This window comes from Mustela nigripes, chromosome 2 (genome assembly GCF_022355385.1).
Source record: "Mustela nigripes isolate SB6536 chromosome 2, MUSNIG.SB6536, whole genome shotgun sequence".
Taxonomy (NCBI): Eukaryota; Metazoa; Chordata; class Mammalia; order Carnivora; family Mustelidae; genus Mustela; species Mustela nigripes.
Window position 1 is genome coordinate 103,797,574 of NC_081558.1, and position 23,045 is coordinate 103,820,618.

General features: G+C 50.6%; 1 protein-coding gene across 4 annotated transcripts in view; it reads left to right on the forward strand.

Annotated features, from left to right (window-relative positions):
* TMEM44 (transmembrane protein 44) overlaps positions 1 to 23,045 on the forward strand; it is a 37,790-nt gene that overhangs the window by 1,687 nt on the left and 13,058 nt on the right. For 2 of the 4 annotated variants that reach the window (XM_059391258.1, XM_059391259.1), the window contains exons 2-9: positions 1,128 to 1,254; positions 3,360 to 3,453; positions 4,771 to 4,937; positions 5,130 to 5,216; positions 9,010 to 9,180; positions 10,949 to 11,077; positions 13,062 to 13,166; positions 18,384 to 18,542. In XM_059391258.1, the coding sequence (XP_059247241.1) occupies positions 1,128 to 1,254; positions 3,360 to 3,453; positions 4,771 to 4,937; positions 5,130 to 5,216; positions 9,010 to 9,180; positions 10,949 to 11,077; positions 13,062 to 13,166; positions 18,384 to 18,542 (1,039 nt within the window). Of the gene's footprint in view, positions 1 to 1,127; positions 1,255 to 3,359; positions 3,454 to 4,770; positions 4,938 to 5,129; positions 5,217 to 9,009; positions 9,181 to 10,948; positions 11,078 to 13,061; positions 13,167 to 18,383; positions 18,543 to 22,296; positions 22,621 to 23,045 lie in introns of those variants that run through there. The other 2 variants (XM_059391257.1, XM_059391260.1) reach the window with 2 other exon arrangements.

Genomic DNA, 23,045 nt, shown 5'->3' on the forward strand with positions numbered 1-23,045 from the left:
GGGGAAGGGTCCCCCAGGATCCCCCTCCCTTGACAGCAGGGAGCAAAGCCTCCACCTTCGAAGCCAGAGGGTCTGCCATGAACTCACCTAGTCAGCATAGACTCATCTTTTCTCAGCTCTCCAATGTGAGGGTTGAAATCAACTGCTTCTCATCTGAGTCCGAGGGTCTCTAGAGTCTTTGCTCTTAGACTTTGAATTGGTGTCAGGAGCCCAGAGCCCAAATGAAAGGTTTCTGTTCTCACTGCGAGCTTTGGGCTTTGCTGGCAGATCAGGAAACCACTGGGCACCCAGCAGCCTTCCTTTCTCCTCCATTGTTCCCCAGGGCAGGCCCTCAGAACCAGCCAAACAGTCCTGATAACGTGGAGTGAGTTACATCTTGTGGTTGAAGGAAATGAAACAAGAGCTGCAGGGGTGCCTCAGTTTCTCCATAAAATGTAGCGTGGAAACTTCTAGAACAAAGTGTTTCTGAGATCCAACCCAGTGTTTCTGAGAGGTCTCTCACCCCTTCCAGGCTGTTGTGCCTTTCTGTGCTTGTTCTGGGGGAAAGGGGCAGGGCAGGAAAAGGGGAGTAAGGAGAGAAGACAGCAGTGGGGGCCCCTAGGGAGAAGTCAGCCCAAAGTGCCATGGCCTCTTTAAGAAGTTTTGTTCTCTGTGTGTGTGTAAAGAACATGCTTAAGTTGGGCAAGGGCTGGCAGAAGCCAGGCCACCCCTCTGCACGGACAGCTTTGAAGGATTTCCCGTGAATTTGAAAGGAACAAGTTGCCTTTTTAATTTGGGCAATTACTTTTATAACTGGCATGTTTCCTTTCAGTAATCAAACCTGACAGTTAGTTTGTCAGCACTGAGTGGTAGGTCATGAACTTGAGTTGGCCTGATTTGTAGGAGGAAAGAAATTCCTCTTCATTAGAGAGGCAGGTCTGGCTCCTGTCATGGGCTCGTGCTGTCTTTGATCCTTGATTTTCCCATCTGTGAACCAAGTTCAAAAATACCTGCTGAATCCCTGGGGGACAGAGTGCTTCACAGGGACACAAAGTCACAAGTGCCCTTTTCAAACACCTGCTTTGGGAATCCAATTTTGGCTGCTGTGTCCTGTCCATACCCACCCACTCCCCTATCTGTTGCTACAGGCTTCTCTATCTGAGGTGTGCGAAGAAATCCGAACAGGACCAGTCAGTGCTGTGCGTTGCCTGCTGCCTCCTCACCAGCCTGTGTGACACCATCGGGGCCATTCTGGCCAGACAGCTCACGATCCAGGTGCGTCAGGCCCACAGGTGACAGTGGCTTCTGTCTGGTTCCATCACTGTCGAGAGGCGCTTTTGCCTCCGACCTGTACACGTTGGTCTTTCTGCCCCCCATCCGGGGCTCTTGCCCTGATGACCATGTGGCTCACTGCTCAACTCCTTCGAGGCTTTGCTAGAGGTCAGCTGCTCGGTGAGGCCTCCCCTGAGCACTTGTGCCGACCCATGCCCTACCTCCACCACAGGGAACTCAGCCCCTTCACCCCACTCTGTTTTTTCCCATAGCTGACCCTCAATACACCCTCTGCTTTCCTTACTTCCTGTGCTTGTTGCTTTATGGTAAGCTAACCCCTACTAGAGGGTCACCTCCCCAGGGGCAAGAGTTTGTACTCACTACTTTATCCCTGTCACTTCAAACAGCAGCTGGGACGGAGCAGATGCTCAGTAAATAGGGATGGTTGTGGTGATTGTGTTCAGAGCCTCAGCTCAACAGGAGCGGCTGAATGCTTCTCCCAAGCAGTGATGCAGGCTTTGGGGCAAGTGATAAACAATGTCAAGCTTGCCCACGGTCTAAGCCCTCAAAGCTGTGTAAACAGGGCCTATCCCAATAGGCTGGTGCCCACCCAGGTGGATATGATGGAAGGCAGCCTCATGGCTGCGACACACACTGGGAGAGTTCTAACCCTTCTTCGAATAATATTGTCTCACAAACAAAAACAACCTTTTGTTTCCGGTGCCCATTCTCATTTGCTGACAGAATACAGGGAGGCCCAGCTCCATCTGGGTCATAATAGCTGATGTTTGTTAAGTACTTCACTGTGAGGGGCCCCTGAGTGGCTCAGTCAGTTAAGCGTCTGCCTTTGGCTCAATTCATGGTCTCGGGGTCCTGGGATCAAGCCCTTGCTCAGCGGGGAGCCAGCTTCTTCCTCTGCCCCTCCCCCCAACTCATGTGTGCCTGCTCTCTCTCTTTCAAATAAATAAAAAATTGTTAAATTTTTATTTTATTTATTCATTTGAGAGGGAGAGAGAGACAGAAAGCACAAGTAGGGGGAGAGACAGAAGCAGACTCCCTGCTGAGCTGGGAGCCAATGTGGGACTCGATCCCAGAACCCAGAGATTATGACCTGAGCCAAAGGCAGACGCTTAACCAACTAAGTCACCCAGGAGATTTTAAAGTAAAATCTTTTAAAAATAAATAAGTAAATACTTCACTGTGTACTTGGCACTGAGGGCTTGTCTCATATTACTTCATTTAGTCCTCAAATTATCTTACGACCTGGGCTCTCTCCTTATCCCTGTTTTACACACATGGATCCTCAGGCTTAGAGGTTGAATAACTTTTACAAGGTCCACTAAGCAGCAGTGTCAGGATTCAAACTCCAGAATCTATTCTTTTATTTGTTTATTTATTTATTTGAGATTTTATTTATTTATTTTGAGAAGAGAGCTCACATGCACACGTGAGTGGGGGGTGGGGCCAAAGGGAGGGGAAAGGGGAAAGAATCCCAAGCAGGGAAAGAAGCTCCAAGCTGAGCATGGAGCCCAACTTGGGGCTCAGTCTCATGACCCTGAGATCAGGACCTGAGCTAAAATCAAGAGGTGGACGCTCAACCCACTAAGCCACCCAGGCACCCCTGCAGAGTCTTCTGTGAACCAGTGACTCCACTGTCAGGGTAGCTGGTACCCTGGTAGGTAGGAGCCTTGTCCGTTCCTCCAGGAGCTGGTCTAAGCATTTTCCATGTATTGCTCCATGTAATCTGCTTAGCACTGAGGGAGGCACTGTTATTATCCCTATTTTACAGAGGAGGAAACTGAGGCCCAGAGAAGGCCAGTGGTTGGGCTAAAGTCCCACAGCAGAGACTGGCCGTGCACTGGGAAGAATGTGGAGTGAGAAAAGCAGGGCTGGTTCTGCTGGTGGGCCTCTGCCCATGGGATGGGTCACTCACACGCCACACCCCCGCCCCCCCCTCAGTCCAGTGGAGTTGATAACCAGCCTTTCCTGGGGGCAGTAGGCGGCTTCGTTGGGATCACCACAGTAGTGGGAGAGGAGACCCAGGATGAGAGGGGCTGCGGAAGCTGGAGAACGTTCGAGCACCAAGAGTCTGTCTCCTTTTCTCCCAGGTATTCACAGGTGCCTACCTCGCCACTGCTGACTTGGTGAACTTTGTCTTCATCCTTTTCCCCATCTGCGGCTGCCAGTGGAAGTCTCGTCGCGGTGAGTGTGTGCACCCTGCTCCTGTGTGTTCATCCGCTCTCCTCAGTGGGCCCTGTGCTCCTTGTCATGCCTGAGCCAGGCCTCTCCTGGGTGCAGACAAAAGAATGAGCTCCTCGACCCCAGTCAGAGAGGAGGCAGGGCCCTACAGAACCATCCGTGCTGCTGGTGAGACGGTGTGCACACGCCAGCCATGGGCAACCAGAGGGAAGGTGGGGCCTGTAGGCGTCAGGAAAGGATAATCCAGGTGAAACGGGGGCTGCAGGGAAAGATAATCCAGGAGAAAAGGATCATACAAGCAAAGGCCAGGAGGTGGGATAGGACAAGGCTGAGGGGAGGTCCTGAGCTATCTCACGGTGCAAGTCCAGGATGGCCAAACAAAGCCCCGTAACTTCCAGAAATGGATGCCAGGAGTAGGCGTGGGCCACCTCGGTCCAGCGGGGACTGCAAGTCACTGAGCGGGGATGGGTCACCCTGACTCTGTGGGATTGGGCCTTCCTGAGAAGGGGCAGCAGTGTGCCCAGACCTGTGTCCAGAAAGGGAGTGCTTGCCTCAGTGGGGTGAGGTAAGATGTCTCCAGCTGCTCAGTACTGCCTAGAAGGGACATGTTCTTAATAGAATCTTCAGAGACCTGGGGTGCCTGGGTGGCCCAGTCAGTCAAGTGTCTGCCTTTGGCTCAGTTCAAGATCCTAGGGTCCTGGGATCATGTCCTACATCGGGCTTCTTGCTCAGTGGGGAATCTGCTTCTCCCTCTGTTTGCCACTCTCCCTGCTTGGGCTCTCTCCTCTGACAATCCTCTGACAAATAAATAAATAAAATCTTAAAAAAAAAAAAGGAATTTTCGGAGGACATCTGTCTTATATTTCAAGGACACTTCCAAGACCGTGCTCCTTTTTTGCTCGGTTTTGGGCACCAGCACAAGCATGGTGGTGCTTTCCCTAAGGCTGGGCCAGTTCGGCTCTGTGCTAGGCTCTGTGGAGATTCCAGAAGCTACTGGGGCATGGGCCCTGCCCCCGGGGCTTCCAGTCTTGTGGAGGCTACTCTGTGCACAGATACATGTGAAACAGAACGCTATGAGAGGGCCGAGCAAGGAGAAGAGCAGCAGTCGTGAGGGTGCATGGCCTGGGGTGGTGGGGAGGAGGGACTTCTCCAAAGAGGAGGCACAGCCGTGGGGCCTTGAAGGGTGGGGAGGATCTGCCCCACAGAACAACTTGGGAACCCATTCTGGCATCAGGGCTGGGCTAACAGCTGGTTTGCACATGTCGCTGTCCGTCGAGTTCTAGATCCCAGGAGCCTGTGGCATTTTGCTGTTTGTTGCAGGTCGAGGCTCCCAGGAGAGGACAAGGAGGCAGCGGCTCAGGGCCAGTGTATTTGCCCTCGCCCTGCCGCTGAGCCTGGGACCAGGCTGGGTTCTCTGGGCCACCACCCCAAAGGCCTCAGGCCCCATCCGAGGGTCCCAGCGGAGGCTGCTGGAAAGCCTGCTGCAGGTGAGGCTGAGCCCAGGAGGACATGGGGGTGGGCGTGTCCCTTCACTCCTCAAGGTCCCAGCAAATGCCCTGGATAGGGGTAGGGTTCAGGCTTACCGTCACTGGGAGGAAACCACTAAAATTGGGAAAGGATGGGTCTGGGATGTATGGACTGTCTCCTTAGGCCACTGAGTGTGTCACCTGTTCCCACAGGACAATACTGAAGTCCTCGGCTACCTGCTGGGTGGCATTGCTGTCTTTGGCTCCTGGGCTTCCCGGATCCCCCCGCTCTCCAGAATCGTGAGGCTGGGTCGGGGCTGGGACTGTGGGTTACCATGGCAGGTCTTGGGGCCCTTGGGAGCCTCTTCCAAGTTCTAGGTCCTGGGGTGGATACTTGTGTCACTTGTGTATTTTGTGTGTGTGTGTGTGTGCATTTCCACACGTGCAGGGGCTGGTCAGCCAACGCAGGGGAGCTCATGAGGCCTGCTAGGGCCTCTCACGGGAGAACCCATTGTGTTCTCTCCATAGTGAAGAAAAGCAGGCTGTCAGGGAAAAGGCACTGGGGATCAGATGTCTGTTTAAGATATCCCATTAGGAAAATGAGATGGTTTCAGAGGAGAGCATCACACAGCCGCCAGGCTTCTGGATTTCCGGGAGCATCTCACCCCGGAAACTTCCCGGGCATCTAGGCTGAGGGAAGCTCCATGTTGGCCGGTTCTGGAGGGGACGCAGCCGTGACTTGAGATGCTGTGCTCACCCTTGGGAAACTTAGAGTCTCGTGGAAAGACACAGAAATGCAAAGCAGGAGAAAAGTTCAGAGAAAGAATCAAATGTTTGGGGTTTCAGAAGGAGAGAGGGCTCCCATGCTGCTCCAGTGAGTGAGGGTGAAAACGTCACACTGCCAGGCGGGGGTGGGGTTGGGAGTTGGGGGCGGGGAGTGATGCCAGGGCTGCCTCAGCGTGGCTCCAAACCAAAGAGAAGCCCGGAGGAGGCAAAGGTGAGCATCACGGGCTCCTCACTGCTTCTAAAAAAAATCACTTTCTCCAGAACATCATTTAATAGCAGTTCCAGGAGAACAGGATTCGGGGATGGCAGCTGCTTCATTGGTCATTTGTGGAAAGCAGAAGCCTGGGGGGCTGGCTGGGAACCCCCCGGGCATGCCAACTCCAGATCAGTGGAGGGAAGTGTGGGAATCCCTGGGACATGCGACTCGAAGACCTTCAGAGGGACAGGTGCCTGCCTATATCAGTGCCCTGGGGCCACCGTAAGAAAGGGTCACAAACTTGGGACAACAGGCTTCAAGGTTCTAGAGGCCTGCAGACCAGTGTCCAGGTGTCACAGGCCCAAGCTCCCTCTGGAGGTGCTAGGGAAGGAGTTTTTTCAGGCCTCTTCCCAAGTTTCTGGAAATTTCCTCGGCTGATGGCTCCATAACTCCAGGGTTCACACGGCATTCTTCCTCCCTGTGTGTGTCCTCATGCAGCCTTCCCTCTGTACGTGTCTGTGCTTCAGTTTCCCTATTTTAAAGACATGGTCATACTGAGCGAGGGTCCACCCTAATGGCCTCATCTGAACATGGTCATCTGCAAGGCCACGTTCACTGGCTCTGGAGGTTGGGAGCATCTTTTGTGAGGGGGAAAACAAGTCAACCTCTGCATCAGGCACCTAACATAGTCCCATGACTGTGTCCTTCCTGTTGTTCATTTTATTCACAGCATTTGTCACAGCCTGAAGTTAGCTCCTTCAGTTATTAACCAAGTTGATTGACCTAATCTGGTCTGGGAAAAAGGAAACTTGTGGAAGCAGGAATTAGAAGGGCTTTCTCAGGGCACAAAGAGCAGTGCTGTTCTCTGTGGTCTTGGGGAAGAGAACCAAAAGCAAGACTGGAAAGAGATTATGGGTTGGGGGGGCATCACATTTATAATTTAGATGCTTCGCATAGTTTCTGGAATGTAGAAAGTGATCAGTATCATTATTCCTGTTTTAGGAGGGAGAGGGCTCCCCATCACTAAAGGCATTCAAGCCTGATAGCCCTTGGCAGGCAGATAGAGTCAGGTCGTGTTAGGGATTAGATTGGGCAGTCTCGCAGGCACCATCTCTGGTCCCAGGCAGAAGAGCCCGCAGCTAAGTACCCCTTGTGAGGGAGAAACTCAGCAGAGTTTGGGTTTTCTGGGAAGCCTAGACAGCATGGCTGTGAATGCTAGATTTCCTAGAAGCTGCTTCTAATTTACCCCTGGTGCGAGTGCTGAGGAACAGAATGGTTGGGTGGCTTTGGTGGAAGAGGTTCCCATTCTTCCGGAAGTGACACACCCCCTGACCAGTATGGCCTCTGCTGGCAGCACTGGGAGTGTCGCCATTGCAGGATACCCTACCTGCTTCCAGCCCCCAGCACGGATTTGCCAGGCAGCCACGGGGCTGGACAGCGCCCCTGGGTTCTCTGTGACCAGCCAGACAAAGCCCACAGGTGCTGAACCTGCCACATGCCGAGTCACCAAGCCTACCCCAAACCTAGAGTGGGTGCTCAGCACCCACGGTGTGTCCAGCATGCCAGCAGATAGAGCCCTACAGGGTCTTGTGCCGACAGTGAAGAGAGACTGAGTGTTGAGGTCAGTGGGAGCCAGGAGTAGGTGGACACATGAGTGACAGCAGAGAGCTCACTCGGCTTGGGATCATCCTAAACAGCAGCAGGTACAAGGCCAAGGGGCAGAAGGCAGGTCCCTGCGCTGGCCCTGCAAGTTACCTCCTCTCTCGAGCCCTCAGTGTCCACAGTAAATGGAGCTGGGCAGGCTGGGGGATCCCCCAGGAGTTCTCATCACAGCAGTGCAGACTGCTGCTTCCTGGGCTGAGTCCGGGGTGGCTGGAGGGCCAGGGGCCCCCCGCCCCCCACCCCAGCCAGAGCACTGGTGGTCTCTATGAACCAGTCTTCTGGGCATGGCCAAAAAAACACAAAAAACAAAACAGGGAGCCGTGGGGAACCAAACTTGAATAAATGCAGAGGGAAAGGAAACATTCCCAAGCAGTCTTTTCCAGAGTTAAAATAAAAATGGGGAAAATCAGCCAAACCTTGCTTTTTCCTCTGGGTTTTTTTTTATTATTATTATTCTCTAATCATAGCCTGTATATCTCTAAATTCAGTTATTTAATAAGTAAAATAAATTATATGTAATTTATATTTACATAAATTTTAATATACCGTGTGATTATATATAATTATAAATATGTAGTATTTGTATATATACATATAAATGTATATATAAAGTGACTTCATACCTGTAAAGGGTATTTAACATATGAATATTGAATATGGGTTATTTGCCTTTTTTTTTTTTAAGATTTTATTTATTTATTTGTCAGAGAGAGAGAGCAAGAGAGAGAGCACAGGCAGACAGAGTGGCAGGCAGAGGCAGAGGGAGAAGCAGGCTCCCTGCCAAGCAAGGAGCCCGATGTGGGACTCGATCCCAGGACGCTGGGATCATGACCTGAGCCGAAGGCAGCCGCCTAACCAACTGAGCCAGCCAGGCGTCCCTGCCTTTTTTTTTTTAATCAATATTGTCATTACTCATTCTCCAAAAATAATCCCTGACTTCAAAACTTCCAGGACCTAATCTCTAATGTTCCTGGCCTTTCCCGGCTGGCCAGATTCAGCACTGACGGTCTCAGGAAGAGACATCAGTCCCTGGCTATTCAGAATTCTTCTAATTCCCTCCCATTCTCCCAGGTGACATTAATGAGCCCCTCCCCAGTGCCGGGTGTCAGGGATGCTGAAATGGAGAGGACGCTCTCAGGAGCCCTCTGTCTGCTGGGATGCGTCATGTGTCATGGGGCCTGGATATGGGAGTTTCTGCCCCTTAGGGTGGAGGTAGTATGAGAGTTTTCCCAGAGTTGAGTTTAAGCCAGGTTCTGAGGCATGAATAGGAGTTCACCAGGCAAAGGAAGCAGCTTGAGCAAAAGCATTATTAAAGCAGCACCTTTAGGAACCAGCCATGGGCAGAGAGAGGGCTGCCATGCCAAGAGCCTAGGTCTTAGAACTCAGCTCAGAGGAAGCTGGGGAGTGACAGTGTTCCCCCCTGCCCAGCTCCCTTTTCTCTCTGTCCAGTGCCAAGGTAAGGCGTTTCCCTCCATCCACCTGTGGACCCGGCTCCTGTCGGCCCTGGCTGGCCTCCTCTATGCCTCGGCTATCGTGGCCCATGACCGGCGGCCTGAGTACCTGCTTCGGGCCACGCCCTGGTTCCTGACCTCTCTCGGTCGAGCTGCACTGGACCTCTCTGTATCCACCTGGGGTCTAGGAGGCTTGACTGCTCGTGTCTCATCTCCTCCCTGTCCCTGTGGTGCCCTCTTTTCCTTTTGCTAGATGGAGCTCTCTCCCAGGGGTCAGGGACTAGGGTTGAGCCCTGGGGCAGATAGATGCAATTGCAGTTATTTGCAATTTTGTATTTTGTTTCCTTGATGTACAAGTAAGAGAAGGAATGATCTCTTGGCTGGAGCACTGCAGAGCAGCGAGGGGGAGTGTGCAGGTTCCTGGCCCTGGGAGCAGAAGACCCGTGCACCGGTCTCATTGCTGCTCCTCCCCTGGGCAGGGCCCCACCCTCCCAGAGACCCGTTTTCCTCATCGTTGCCCTTTCTCACAAGGCTAGGAATGGGCTTTGTAAGCTGACGTGCTGTGCAGGGCTAAGCATCCCCGTTCTCTTGTCTTTGGCCTGGGCTGGGGACGCAGAGATAAACTCACAGGGGCTGCCCTTTGTCAGTGACTGCTGAGCACCCTTCTGGTTCCCCAGAGGGTGTTGCATGAGGCACGGACACCCGAGGGACCTTGACGTGAGAGCCTCAAGGGCAAGCTAAGCTCAGAAGGTGGGCAGATAGAGAGGTAGACAGTGGGTAATTTGTGTATGAAAACGTGTGGATTCATCATAAATAGTTTAGAAATAGTTTAAAAGGGTGATTTTTCTCATGGGCTGTATTTGTTTTCTAGGGCTGCCATATTCAGTTACTAGAAGTTCGTGGCTTGAGACAAAAGAAATGTATTCTCACAGTTCCACGGGCTACACGAGTCCAAAGTCCAGGCAGAGCCGCACTCTCCTAGAGGCTCTGGGAGAGAACCTTCCCTTCCTCTTCCAGTTTCTGATAGCCCCTGATGCTCCTTGCCTCTGGTAGCGTAATCTCCTGCCTCAGTCTTCACAAAACCTCTTCCCTTCGTTTATCTCTGTGTGTCCTCTGCTCTTACAAGGACTCTAGTCATGGGATAAAGGGTCCATCCTAACCCACTATGACCTCATCTTAACTATATCAGCAAAGACCCTTTAAAGAAAACAAAAAGATTTTATTTTTAAGTAATCTCTACACCCAGCAAGGGCTCGAACTCACAACCTCCCCCCGCCACCCCAGATCAAGAGTGGCTCATTCCCCAACTGAACCAGCCAGGGCCTCCAAGACCCTATTTTTAAATAAAGCCACTTTCTGAATTTCCAGGATATGAATTTGGGCGGCGGGATACTATTCAACCCATTCCGTGTACTGTCCCTGTAAGCCAAGCCCTTCAAGGAAGATGTTTTCAAAATGCTTTTGTATAATGAGTATTTGCTGAGTATTTACTAAATTCTAGAGGCAGGGTCTTGCTGGCTGCTGGGCCCTTGCCAGGGATATGTAGAGAAAGTCAGACTCGGTTCCATTTATTTTTTTTTTTTAAGATTTTATTTATTTATTTGACAGACAGAGATCACAAGTAGGCAGAGAGGCAGGCATGGGGAGGCGGGGGAAGCAGCCTCCCCGCTGAGCAGAGAGCCCAATGCTGGGCTCGATCCGAGGACCCTGAGACCATGACCTGAGCCGAAGGTAGAGGTTTAACCCACGAAGCCACCCAGACACCCCAGACTGGTTCCATTCTTAAATGAGCTCATGTCTGTTCTGGAGCCAACCCTGGCAGAATCATCCCATGAGGTAGAGAGCCTGGGCATAGGGGGGCCTCAGAGTGCAGAGGTGAAGGCAGCCAGGGGCGGCTGAAATGCTCTGCTTCCTTGGACCTTAACTCTCCCTCTCAGATCATATTCCTCTCCTGGGTGATGAAGAGCAAGATGAGACGGGCCTTGGGATTTGCCCCGGAAGCCAGAGAGAGCCCGGACACCCAAGCCCTCTTGACCTGCGCAGAGAAAGAGGAAGAAAGCCAGGAGGCAAGGTCTTGCCAGCTGGAAACCTGCTGGTCCCACCGGGGGCTGCATGTCCCTGGAACTAGGACACTTGGTCACTTTAAAAAAACTACTGTTTATGGAAAAAAGAAAAAAAAAACAACGAACTGTTTTTGCCCAACACTAAGGGTGCCAGTAGGATTCTCTGTTTTTCCAATTACAACGTATTTTTTTACATTTTTTTGATCATTTAATAACTTTAATATATTTTTAGCAACATAGATGGAATAGTCAAATGTCCATGTATGCTCTTTAGCAATTTACTTCCATATATATATATATATATAAATTAACAGGTCAAATTAGAAATAATATGATTTGCCCTCATAGTTTGGAGAAACTTGTATTCCCACTTTCACATGCATCTGTGACGTGTGCATCATCGCCATCACTAACACAGCCTTATTTCAGTTGGCATTGCTAAAAGCTGGCCTTTCAAAGTGTTGTTTATGGTCGTGTCTGCCATTTACAATTACGTCAAAGCAGCACATGTGTTTGTCCCCTTTTCCTGACTCAAGAAGGTGACCTCTGTAAGTAGGCAGAGCTTCTCTTCTCCCGAGACAGTTTACCTTTGTCAAAAGTCCTTGGTTCCCAATAACTGAGAAGTCACCTCATGATATAGCAGTGCTTATAAGGACTGAAACAAAGCAGCTCTCACTTTTCTAAGATAATTTCTTGAGGAAAGACATCTCGCCTATTGCCTGGGCTCCTCACTATCCTCGTTTTTCTCTCAGAGAGCGTAAAGGAGACTCTCTGAGCAAACTGGCCCACTCCTTCGAACGTTCTAGATTTAACACGGAAATCTGACTCAGTTCATGGAACAGAAGGTAGTGGGGCATGACCAAGGTAGAGGAGTGTTGTAAGTGCTCGGCCCAGAGCTCCCATGTTCCCAGCAAGGCTCTAACAGGAGGTTATTTTCATTCCATTCCAGAAACCTAGCAAATTGTATCCCCAAAGGGAGCCAATGTGCGTAAAGAGAGCCCCATGTGTCTTGGTGTTCTGAAGGAAGTAGAGCCTTTGCAATGTCTTCTGTAGCTTTTTTTTTTTTTTTTTAAGATTCTATTTATTTATTTGAAAGAGACAGCATGGTGGTGCAGGGGGAGGGTCAGAGAGAGAAGGAGATTCCCCACTGAACAGGGAGCCCAATGTGGGGCTTTATCCCAGGACCCCAGGATCATGACCTGAGCCAAAGGCAGACGCTCAGCTGACTGAGCCACCAAGCGCCCCTCTTCTGTAGTTCTTTCCATGTGGTCCCTGGACCAGCACTGCCCACCGACTCGTTGGGGGTGCAATTCTAGGGCTCCACCAGCTCCGCCAACTCTGAAGCTGAGGGTGTCTTAATGCATCCATTGGATACTTCTGATGCACACTAATGTCTGGGAACCACTGGTTTATAAAAGTATTTATTTAGTGCCTACTGCAGTGATTCCCAGACTTTGCCATGCTTTAGAATCATCTGGGGGGCTTTGAAATACCAGGTCACACCTCTACCAATGGTTCAGAATGTCTGCTGGGGGTGGGCAGAGCTAAACATTAGCTTGTTTTTTTTTACGATGCTCGGGTGACTCTACTGTGCAACAAAGTTTGGGAACCACTGACCTACTGTGACCTCAAAGAAAGAGATAAGAGGGGATGCCTGGGTGGCTCAGTCAGTTAAGCATCTGCCTTCTGCTCAGGTCATGATCCCAGGGTCCTGGGATGGAGCCCCACACTGGGCTCCCTGCTCAGCAGGGAGTCTGCTTCTCCTTCTGACCCCCTCCCCCTCACTCTCTCTCTCAAATAAAATCCTAAAAAAAAAGAAAAGAAAAGGAGATAAGATAATATCTTCTAGGAAGCAGAAAGTGAAATGTACCATGAAAGGCCAGAAAAAATATTTTAGGGATTCTTTTGAACAAAATGGGATCTTGTTTTTGGAAAAATGTTTCCTGACTAAGAATTCTTTTTTTGTCTCCCAACCTCCCCTTAAAAGAATTCAGATTGGGTGCCTCTCACTACACTTCCACCCTGCAAATCACTCAGGACAATGGCAGCCATCAGTCGCTACTTGGAGCTGACCATCGAGCCGGTGCAGCAGGTACATGGCTGTGGCCCACAGCCAAAGCACGAGAAGGGTGGGGAAACAGTCGTGGAAGGCTTCTTGGAGGAGGTGACACTTTAGCTGCGGGATGGGCAGAATGAGGCAAGAAAGCATGTTAAAGGAGGAAGGAGCTCTCTAAGGCCTCAGTGGAGGCCAGGTGAAAGATTGGAGAGGAGGCAAGGGAGAGATTGTCCCACTGTGGAGACTGTCATCCTCAGGGGCAAGAGTCCAGGAGGCAACAGGACCAGAGACTCAGGGTCATATGTGCCTTTTAGAGGCATCACTCAGGCAGTGCTGGGGGGCAGACTAGCTCTCCGTGCCAGCTCTTGTGCTATCCCCGGTGTGCGTCCTGACGCCTTCCCCTCCCTCAGTCCCAGTCCCGGCAGTGTCACCACATGGCATCCCACACTTGCCACGTCCAAACAGAACTTGGGATGGCCACGTCCTCTCCCTCCGCCGTCCTCTTCCTGGCAGTTGGTCAAGCCTCAGACTCCTCTCTCCCCCTCACTGCATGTCCACTCCATGTGTGAGTCTCCTAAATACCGCCTTTAAAATAGAGCCAGCAGCCTCCTACCTCATTACCTTCTCCACGGTCAGTCTTGTCCCACCCCCTCCACCTGCAGTCAGCAGCCAGAAGGGGCAATTACATCGTGCTCCTTTCTGGTCCCAAACCCCCTGGCTTCCCATCTTATAGAGAAGAAAATTTAAGACCCTGGAGCCCAGCACTCCCTCCCTCCCCACTCTCTTCCCTCTTCACTCACTCCTCCTAGCTGCCTGGGATTTCTCTCCATTCCTGTGCCTAGAATGCTCTTCCTCAGGTTGCTTTTATATGGTGCCTCCTTCCGGTCTTCCAGACTTCAGTTTAAACCTCACCTTCTCTGGGGGACTCAAGTCTGTTGAGCGTCTACCTTTGGCTGAAGTCATGTCCTGGGATTGAGCCCCGCATGAGCTCCCTGCTCAGGTGGGGAGTCTGCTTCTCCCCTCTGCTCCTCCTCCTGCTCATGCACTCGCTTTCTCTCTCTCTCTCTCCCTTTCTCAAACAAATGAAATCTTAAAAAATAATAATAATAATAAATGTCACCTTCTCAAAGGCCATCCCTGACTATACACTCAAAAGTAGCCTCTACCTGTCATATATCATATATCTCTATTTTTATTTGGTTTTTTGTTTTGGGTTTTGTTTTGGGTTTTTTTGTTTGTTTGTTTTTTGTTTTTGTTTTTTTTTTTTTTTTTTTGAGGGGGAAGCAGGCTCCCTGCTGAGCAGAGAGCCTGATGCTGGGCTTGATCCCAGGACGCTGGAATCATGACCTGAGCTGAAGGCAGAGGCTTTAACCCACTGAGCCACCCAGGCATCCCAATATATCTCTATTTTATTGCCTTTTTAAATGCTCTACAAAGCACTTCTCACTATCTTTTACTTTTGTTTTTGTCTCTCTCCTTCTGAGATGTAAACTTTGCCTCCTTCTATCTTGTTTGCCCAGCCACTGGTGCATGTGGCCCTTGGTAAAGGATGTTTGGAGGTTTTGGAGCAGGCTTGGAGCTCAGTAGTTGTGGCCCCCGTGGGATGGGCTGGTGCTCAGAAAGAGTTTGGGCCTGAGAGATGGGTTTTCCTCTCTGTTCTGTCCCCTTGGAAAGTGGGCACAGGTAACTCCAGGATGCCAGTACCATTCAGAGAGATTCAGAGCATGCTTTCACAGTGAAGAGCCCACCTAGGCTGTTAAACCCTTCTTAGGATGGAAAGTCTGGGGAGAGAGTAGGGAACCTGGCAGCATCTGGGAACATTTGGCACTAGAAATTTTTAAATTATCAAACTTTTGAAAAATAATAGTGCAAAGCTTGCATTCAGTCTAACCCTTCCAGCACCTGACTCTTGAATGGATTCCTGCTGCAGAACAGACTCCATGAAAGAAAAGTGTGTCCCTCCTTTATTCTCTACTGAGGCATCTGGCACATTTTTGAGCAATACACTCCCTTGGCTTCTTCCTTCTGTGTCCACCAGAGGGCCACTGCCCTCTGTCGCTGAGGCTCCCAGCAGCCAGCCTGAGCGCCGAGGTCCAGCCTGGGGAAGGATGCTGCTTCTCTGGGCTCTAGGGCCACCACTCCCAGTGTGTTTATTGAAAGCTAACTACTTGCCAGTCTTTGAGACAGTAGTAACAGCTGTCGCTTCTGTGATGCTTCTTATGCTGGTCATAGCGCTTAGATTACTGGACTAAGTGCTTTGTAACCAACCACAGAAGTGATCCCTCTGATCTAAGGGCTTCCTGTACATGAACTCATGTAAACCTCACAGCCGACCCCTAATCTCATTTTATAGATAAGAACGACAGGGCACAGAGAGGTTAAGCAACTTACTCAACGTCACACAGTTTGTCAGTGGCAGAACCAGGATTCAGACCTGTCTGTGCCCTTGCCCCCCAGGCAACACTGCCTCTTACTTGACATAATGTCTGACACCAAGTAAGCATTTTATAAATGGTTGGTTTTTATTTATTTATTTTTAAGATTTTATTTATTCGACACTGAGAAAGAGAGAGCATACAAGCAGGGGGAGCAGCAGACAGAGCGAGAGGAAGAAGCCGACTCCCCACTGAGCAAGGAGCCCAATGCAGGGTTCAGTCCCAGGATCCTGGGATCATGACCTGAGCTGTTTAACCTACTGAGCCATCCAGGCACCCCAATGGTTGGCTTTCAAATTATTATTAATGCAAATTCTCATAACTATTATTGTTTCTATTGTTATTATTGAATAATTAACTGTTGTGTTACGATATTTTTTTTAAGATTTTATTTTATTTATTTATTTGACAGACGGAGATCACAAGCAGGCAGAGAAGCGGGCAGAGAGAGAGGAGGAAGCAGGCTCCCTGCTGAGTAGAGAGCCCCATGTGGGGTTCCATCCCAGGACCCTGGGATCACGACCTGAGCCGAAGGCAGAGGCTTTAACCCACTGAGCCACCCAGGCGCCCCTGTATTATGATTTTAAATTGAGGCACAGGGAGGGTTAAGTAATTTTCCCAAGATCTCATACTTAGGAAAGCATAGGAATGGCTTTCAAACCTGCCTGAGCCTGGGACCTGAGCTTTTTTATTTTTATTTATTTATTTATTTTTAAAGATTTTATTTATTTGACAGAGGGAGATCACAAGTAGGCAGAGAGAGAGGGAGCAGAGAGGCAGGCAGAGAGAGAGAGTGGGAAGCAGGCTCCCTGAGCAAGGAGCCTGATGCAGGGCTCGATCCTAGGACCCTGAGATCATGACCTGAGCCGAAGGCAGGGGCTTAATCCACTGAGCCACCCAGGCGCCCCAGACCCGAGCTTTTTTAAGGAGAACATGTTCTCTGTGCTCATTTCATGCCTTGCTCAGTTAGCCAATTTTTTTTCTTTTTTTCATGACAATGTCCTGGGGGGCAAGGTTGTAATGAACTAGGTCCCTTGTTGCCATGGGCATCGCTGTGTGTCCTGTCTGCACAGCTGTCTGGGAGTAGACAACAAGGCCCACAGGGATGCTCACTTGTCTTCCCAGCAGTCCCTCCTTGGCACTGGGCCCAGGAAGAGGTTTCCCAGGAGATGCAGCCGAGTTTAGGGGGAGCTCAGGGGCTGAATGCTGTGGGGTCATGGGGATCAGTGACTTGGAATATTTGAAAACCCAGTTCAGGTGTCATCGGGCCCTGAGGAATTTACAGACTCTAACGTTGTTGCCTGGGGCACCTGTGCTCCCCATCCCCAGCCTGTCTAGCCAATTCTCACATAAACTATGCATGTGACCCACCCGGGGCTGGAGCCCTGTGTGATTTGGGGCCCAGTATGAGTAGCCAATCTCATGTGTCCGGGACATTCACATCTTAGTCCTGCGGACCGCCCCCCGCTTCAAAGGAGACAAGGCAGGGAATAATATCCCCTTTGCTGGATGAGGAAACTGAGGCTCCAGGAGGATGCGTTTCTTGCCAAGGTGTGTGGTTCACTGTGGAAGAAGTGGTTCTAGAAGGCAGGCTGTTCCCCTGTGGTATGTCAATGGAACAACCCAAATCCCACCTGGTTCTGAAACCCCGGCCAGCAGGGCTTTGGGGATCTCCAGCAGAGTCCCCAGAGCCCTGTGGAGGGCAACTCTCTCCTGAGATGGATGGATGGATAGACGGACAGACAGAAATCTTCCAAGTTTCTTCCTCACTTTACCCTCCGGAGCTGCTGGTGGGTTTGAGGCCATGCAGTGCGTTTTGGCAGTAGCTCTCCAAATCACAAAACTCATACCCTCTGATCCAACAATTTGGCTTCTAGAAATGTATCCTTTAAGTACCCTGAAACCTTGGATGTGTAATAGAATTTCCTGCAGCCAGTGTTGTAAAAGCCAGAGATGGGAAATGCCCTCAAAGTCCAGTCAGTAGAGGACGGTTTCACAGTTTGGGAACACCTACAGGATGCCACGAAAGGAACAGAAAGAGCAACAAAGCCACTGCTGTAGAACGAGCCCCCGACATGTTGTGAAGTGAGACAACTCAAGTTGCCTAGGAGAGTGTAGATGTGTTGCCACCGTGCGTGGAACTAGGGAGCTGTGTTATCTGCATTTGCTTGGATATGGAGAGATCAGGAACCGGAGCCTGGCTGCTCCTGGGGAGAACTGGGCGGCTCCGCATGCAGGTGGGGGCCGACCTTGCATTCTACACCCTTCTGTACCCTTTTAAAGGAGATTTTATTTATTTTAGTGAGTGCATTCTACACCCTTCTGTACCTTTTTTTTTTTTTTAAGATTTTATTTATTTATTTGACAGAGATTACAAGTAGGCAGAGAGGCAGGCAGAGAGAGAGAGAGGAGGAAGCAGGCTCCCTGTGGAGCAGAGAGCCCAATGCGGGACTCGATTCCAGGACCCTGAGATCATGACCTGAGCCGAAGGCAGTGGCTTAACCCACTGAGCCACCCAGGCGCCCCCTTCTGTACCTTTTTAAAAAAGATTTTATTTATTTGAGTGAGAGCGCGAGTGCATGAGTTGGGGGAGGGGCAAATGAAGCCGTAGATTCCCCGCTGGGCAGGAAGCCCCATGCGGGGCTCAACCCCCAGGACCCTGAGATCATGACCTGAGCTGAAGGTCAAGCCGCTTAACCCTTGGAGCCACCCAGGCGCCCCTTGTCCCCTTTGAATACTAGAGTACTGGAATGCTTTGACAATTCAAAAATAAAGCAAGCTAAGCCTCCCTGCCTGCCCTTCCCCATACAACTTGCAGGCAAGCTGCAGCACCGCCAGGCTGCCCGGCGATGGACAGATGAGCCCTGGAGATGCCACCCTGCAGGAGCCCCCCTCGTACCCTCCCGTTCAGGTCATCCGGGCCCGCATGTCTTCCAGCAGCTCCTGCGAGGTCTCCTCCATCAACTCGGACCTTGAGGTACACGCTCACCCACCAGGTGCATGGCTGTCCCCCACTGCCACTTGCCGGTACCTCCGCGGGGCTTGCACTGCTGTTCCCGAGGCTGCCCACGCTAAGCTCACTCTGGCTGGCCGGTGAGCGAGCAAGCAGGGCTTTCCTGCCCCCAGGGGCACGCACGCCCAACGGATGGTGAATGAGCACGCATGGCGCTCCCGCCCTGGGAGGCACTCAAACGGGGTGGGACTGAGAGCTTCCCAAGTCAGATGAGTTAGGGCCTCAGGGCATGTTGCAGTGCTGTTTTAGAGTCATCCGCATGTTCAAGTCTTAAAACGCACAAGTAATCGATTAACGTTCAGAGTCTTGAGTGTTCCCGAACTCATTTGACCATGGAGCATCTCTTCCCCGGCAGGAGCACCCACTACCCTCATGGCGCTATCAGGGTTGCATACAGGAGCCCCTTGCTGGGCACCGTGCCCAGCACTTTGGCAAACTTCGCCTCGTTTTGAGTCTTTGGATCTGTGAACAAAACACAGGTCATATTTTGGATGCCACACATGGCTGTAACTCTCGGGTCCGAGCTGTTCGGTCACTGTCGGTCCCCCAGCTGTGGTTCCCAGCCCGGTTCTAGGAGGAAGTTTTCCCTTTGCCTACGGAAAATGAGAACAAGGGCAGTGTTGTAGGCGTGTGATGGCAACGGGAGAGTGGCCGCTGTCTTTGGTAGGGCTTGGCTGGGGAAAGGAGGACTGTCCCTCCTCCGGCGTTTGTCTTCTGCCATCTGGGAGTTAAAGTGCCCTTTTATAAAATGATGATAATGCAAGTGGTAGTTGTGTTGAGGTTTGGGTTTGGGTTTTTTTAATGGCCTTATCTGGCCAAATAGTTCAGTTAGCCATCCTGGGTAACTATCCTAAACTTGAACTCGTTGTGGACCCCCAAATCCAGAAGACTCAGAGCCACTGATCTGTGGATACAGTCCAGATTCCTCAGTGTGAGGTTCTAGACCTTTCACGGCTACCCCAGCCTCATGGGACTCGGCCTCCTCCCTTATTACCTCAATGTCCGCCCTGGCCGTGGGCTGTTCCCTGTACCCAGGCCTCTGGGCCTTTCTCCTTGGGGTTCTTCCTGGCCCATGTATCAGAAGCCTACCCAGATGTCACCTGCTGGGTGACGGTTCATCCCGCCAACACACACACGAGATTAATGGCTCCTTCCTGTGAATGCCAGAACATAGACCTCTCTTACACAACTTCCATTGTTGGCTGTGTCCTGTGGTGAGCTGTAGGGGCTTGTCTCCCCAACAGGCTGGGCATGAGTTTTTTGGGACTAGGGCCTGAGCTGCACTCATATTTCTCTGTCCCTCGATTCCAAAACACAGCGGGTCATTGAGAGCTGGGTTTTGAGTGAGGAGTTCTGCACCAGACCGAGCACCATTTGGGGTCTATGTATCCCTGTGTCATTCAGTATTGTATATTTCCTGGTTCCAGTCTCAGAATTTGTAGGACACCCACAGCACATGACTTGGCAGCCTGGATCTAGCAATCTTGGCAGAAATCTAAGGCTGGGCGGGTGGGGGGGGGGGGGGGGAGATGGGGAGAATGAGCCTGATGGCTAAGTGTGTTCAGTGAGGAGGAAAAGACAGTTAAGTCAATGGGTCAGGGAGGGGCTGGGGAGACCCAGCAGCAGTATTTGCTCTGTGAAAACAAAGGCAGCCAAAGTTGACGTAAGGACTGGACAGTGACCTTGAAAATTTGGGAAATTTGTCTTGGTGGTAGATTTGGGCCTTTCTGTGATTTGTGGTCCTTGTCCTTCCCCGATTCCATTACCTCTATCTTTCTAGACACTGATTTTTTGAAACTATCTGAGCACAAAGGGGTTAGGGTCACACTTTTAAATTAAGCAAATGGCAAGGAAGGCTTTTGCCTATGTTAAAAGGAATATAATTTTTGAAGCTCACCTGCCCCAGCCCAGCCCATGGCACAGTCCTTCAGCTTCACTCTCAAAAGCACACACACACCACGAATGACAAAGCTACTGCGTCCTGTAAAGAAATAACTTAGAATTTCACTAGATACATATGCTACCAGATCAGACGTATTGGAAAACTCCCAATATAGATGGTTCAGTAGATGAGCGGGAGATAGTGCAACAGCTGTGGGATCCGTGTCCTCAGCTGCCCGATCTGTGTCCTCAGCCGCCCCACCTTGTCTGTGTCTGTCTTGATAGCTTCTGCTTGTCCCCTCATACCCGTAAGTGAATGGCATCCCAGCTCCTACCATGGAGGCCTGGGAGCCCCTCTGTGTGGTTAAAGTGATGTGTTTATCTCTCCGGTGGTGCTTTATGATGTTGTAACTCTCAGAAGGTGGCTTTAGGTCCATGTGCCGGGCACATACCAACCATGGTGAATATCTGCTTCTTGCAGCGTTAGGGAGGCAGGGAAGCAGGCGGCCATCCCCACAACACTTAGTTCACTCGTGCCTGCACACCGTCAGTCAGGATGATTGTTGTGATCGCTGACCCTGAGGACACGTGGGTCGCATGCCAGACGCTGTGTGCTCTGTACTTTACACGCTCCGTGTAATCCTCCCAACAGCCCTGAGGCAGGTACCTTAGTTATTCTTTTTTTTTTTTTTTTTGACTTTTTATTTATTTATTAGAGAGAGAGAGAGAGAACACAGGAGAGAAAGCTAGTGGGGAAGGGGTGGAGGGAGAGGGAGAAGCAGACTCCCCACTGAGCAGGGAGGCCCACACAGGGCTCCATCCCAGGACCCTGAGATCATGACCTGAGCCGAAAGCAGATGCTTAACTGACTGAGCCACCGAGGTACCCCTACCTTTGTTATTCTTGTTTTCCAGAAGAGGGGACTAGAACTCAGTGAGTTTAAGTAGCTTGCCCAAGAAAGCATTCTTAATAATAGTAATGATAATAATCATGATAAAAATAAGAGGGAGCAGACGAGGGGTTCAGCCCCAGCTCTCTGTGGCCCAGAAACCCTGCTGTTGACTGCCGCAGTGCCTTGGCCGGGACTCCTACCGGGGAGGTCTGCAGGACCAGGCTTATTATCCAGCATTCCCAGTTGACAGAAGAGAAACCTGACTTGCTGTCCAGGACTCTTGCCGCCCGCCCTGTGCTCCGCGTGGGTGCTCAGGGCCAGAAAACACGGGCTTGTAATAAATTCGGTAACAGCAGAACAGATACAGATAAGACAGACAGATAAGGCCAGGTGAGCTCACGTGGAGGGAGACTTCGGATTATTTTCACCTTTCCTTAAATGTGGAGGGCTGGGTTGGTCAGGGCACCCGATGGATGATGCCAAAGCTTTCAGTGTGACTAATGACCCTGGAGGGAAGCCTTATGTTTGGACCGTGTGGGCTTCTGGGCATCTCCGCAAGAGAGGCACGCTGCACAGAGACAGGATCCATGGGTTCATTCGCTCACTCACTCGCCCACTCAGCACGAGGCTGCCCGCTCCTGCAGAGCCACCGAGGGCGGACTGAGCAGATGCTGAGGAAGGGTGAATGTCCCTGTGGTCTGCAGTGGGGGCTGTGGCCCTGAAGGAGCAGGGCTTTTGGGAGTGGCCTTTTCCCTTTCTAGAGTAGCCAGTATCTGACTTTCCCCCCGTTTCTGAAACTTCCTGTGCCTTTCTCCTCTCCTTTTTCCTCTCCTCTCCTCTCCTCTCCTTTCCTTCCTCCCCCACCCCGGGATAGAAGAAAAGATTGAAGTCCAGCTTTGTGATGAAAGAATGTCTAGTCATTTTTCCCTCTGTGCTCCCTCGCAGTGCCATCGATCTGGAGAAAGAAGCTTTGTAGAAATTTTAGAAGAGGCTGTTTCTGGCTTTGGAACAAAGTCTGTGTCTTGTGTACACTTGTGTATACATGCGTGGGGGTCAAGAACAGGACGGAATGCCAGATTGCTCTGTCTAAAGAGGGTCAAGTCCCTGTGTGTCCCTGCTAATTCTGTGTCTAAGGCTGTTGTTGGCAACCGAGACCGCTCATTCCCTCTCCAAACCCTGCTTTCAGCACCAGCAGACCAGGACAGATTCCTTTGGCTGTTTGCTATTCTGAAGACCAAATCATTCTTTTAAGGAAAAAAAAATTATGTGTGTGTGTATGTGTGTATATGTACAAATATATAAAATGTATATGTACACATATATAAAATATATAAAATATTTTAAATACATATTTATTATATATAAATTTATATTTATGTATATATTTATTGCATACCTTTTAAAAATATATATTTACATTAATGGGCTATAAAAGTGCTAATTTTAGAAGAAAATACATGTAAGTATGAAGAAGGAGGCCAGACATTCCAATAAGTACCAAAGATCAAGATCAAGTTCAGGACATACATTCTGCCCTCCAGGGAACTGTGTCCTACCCAGACAGCGGGCACCACTTACAATGAGACCATGAGAAAGAATAGTTCCTGAAAGGTGTGTTCAGTCCGCTCATTCCCCCAGGGTGAGCAGAGAGGCTCCCCTTGTCCCCAGAGGGAAATGAGCTGTGCAGGACAGGG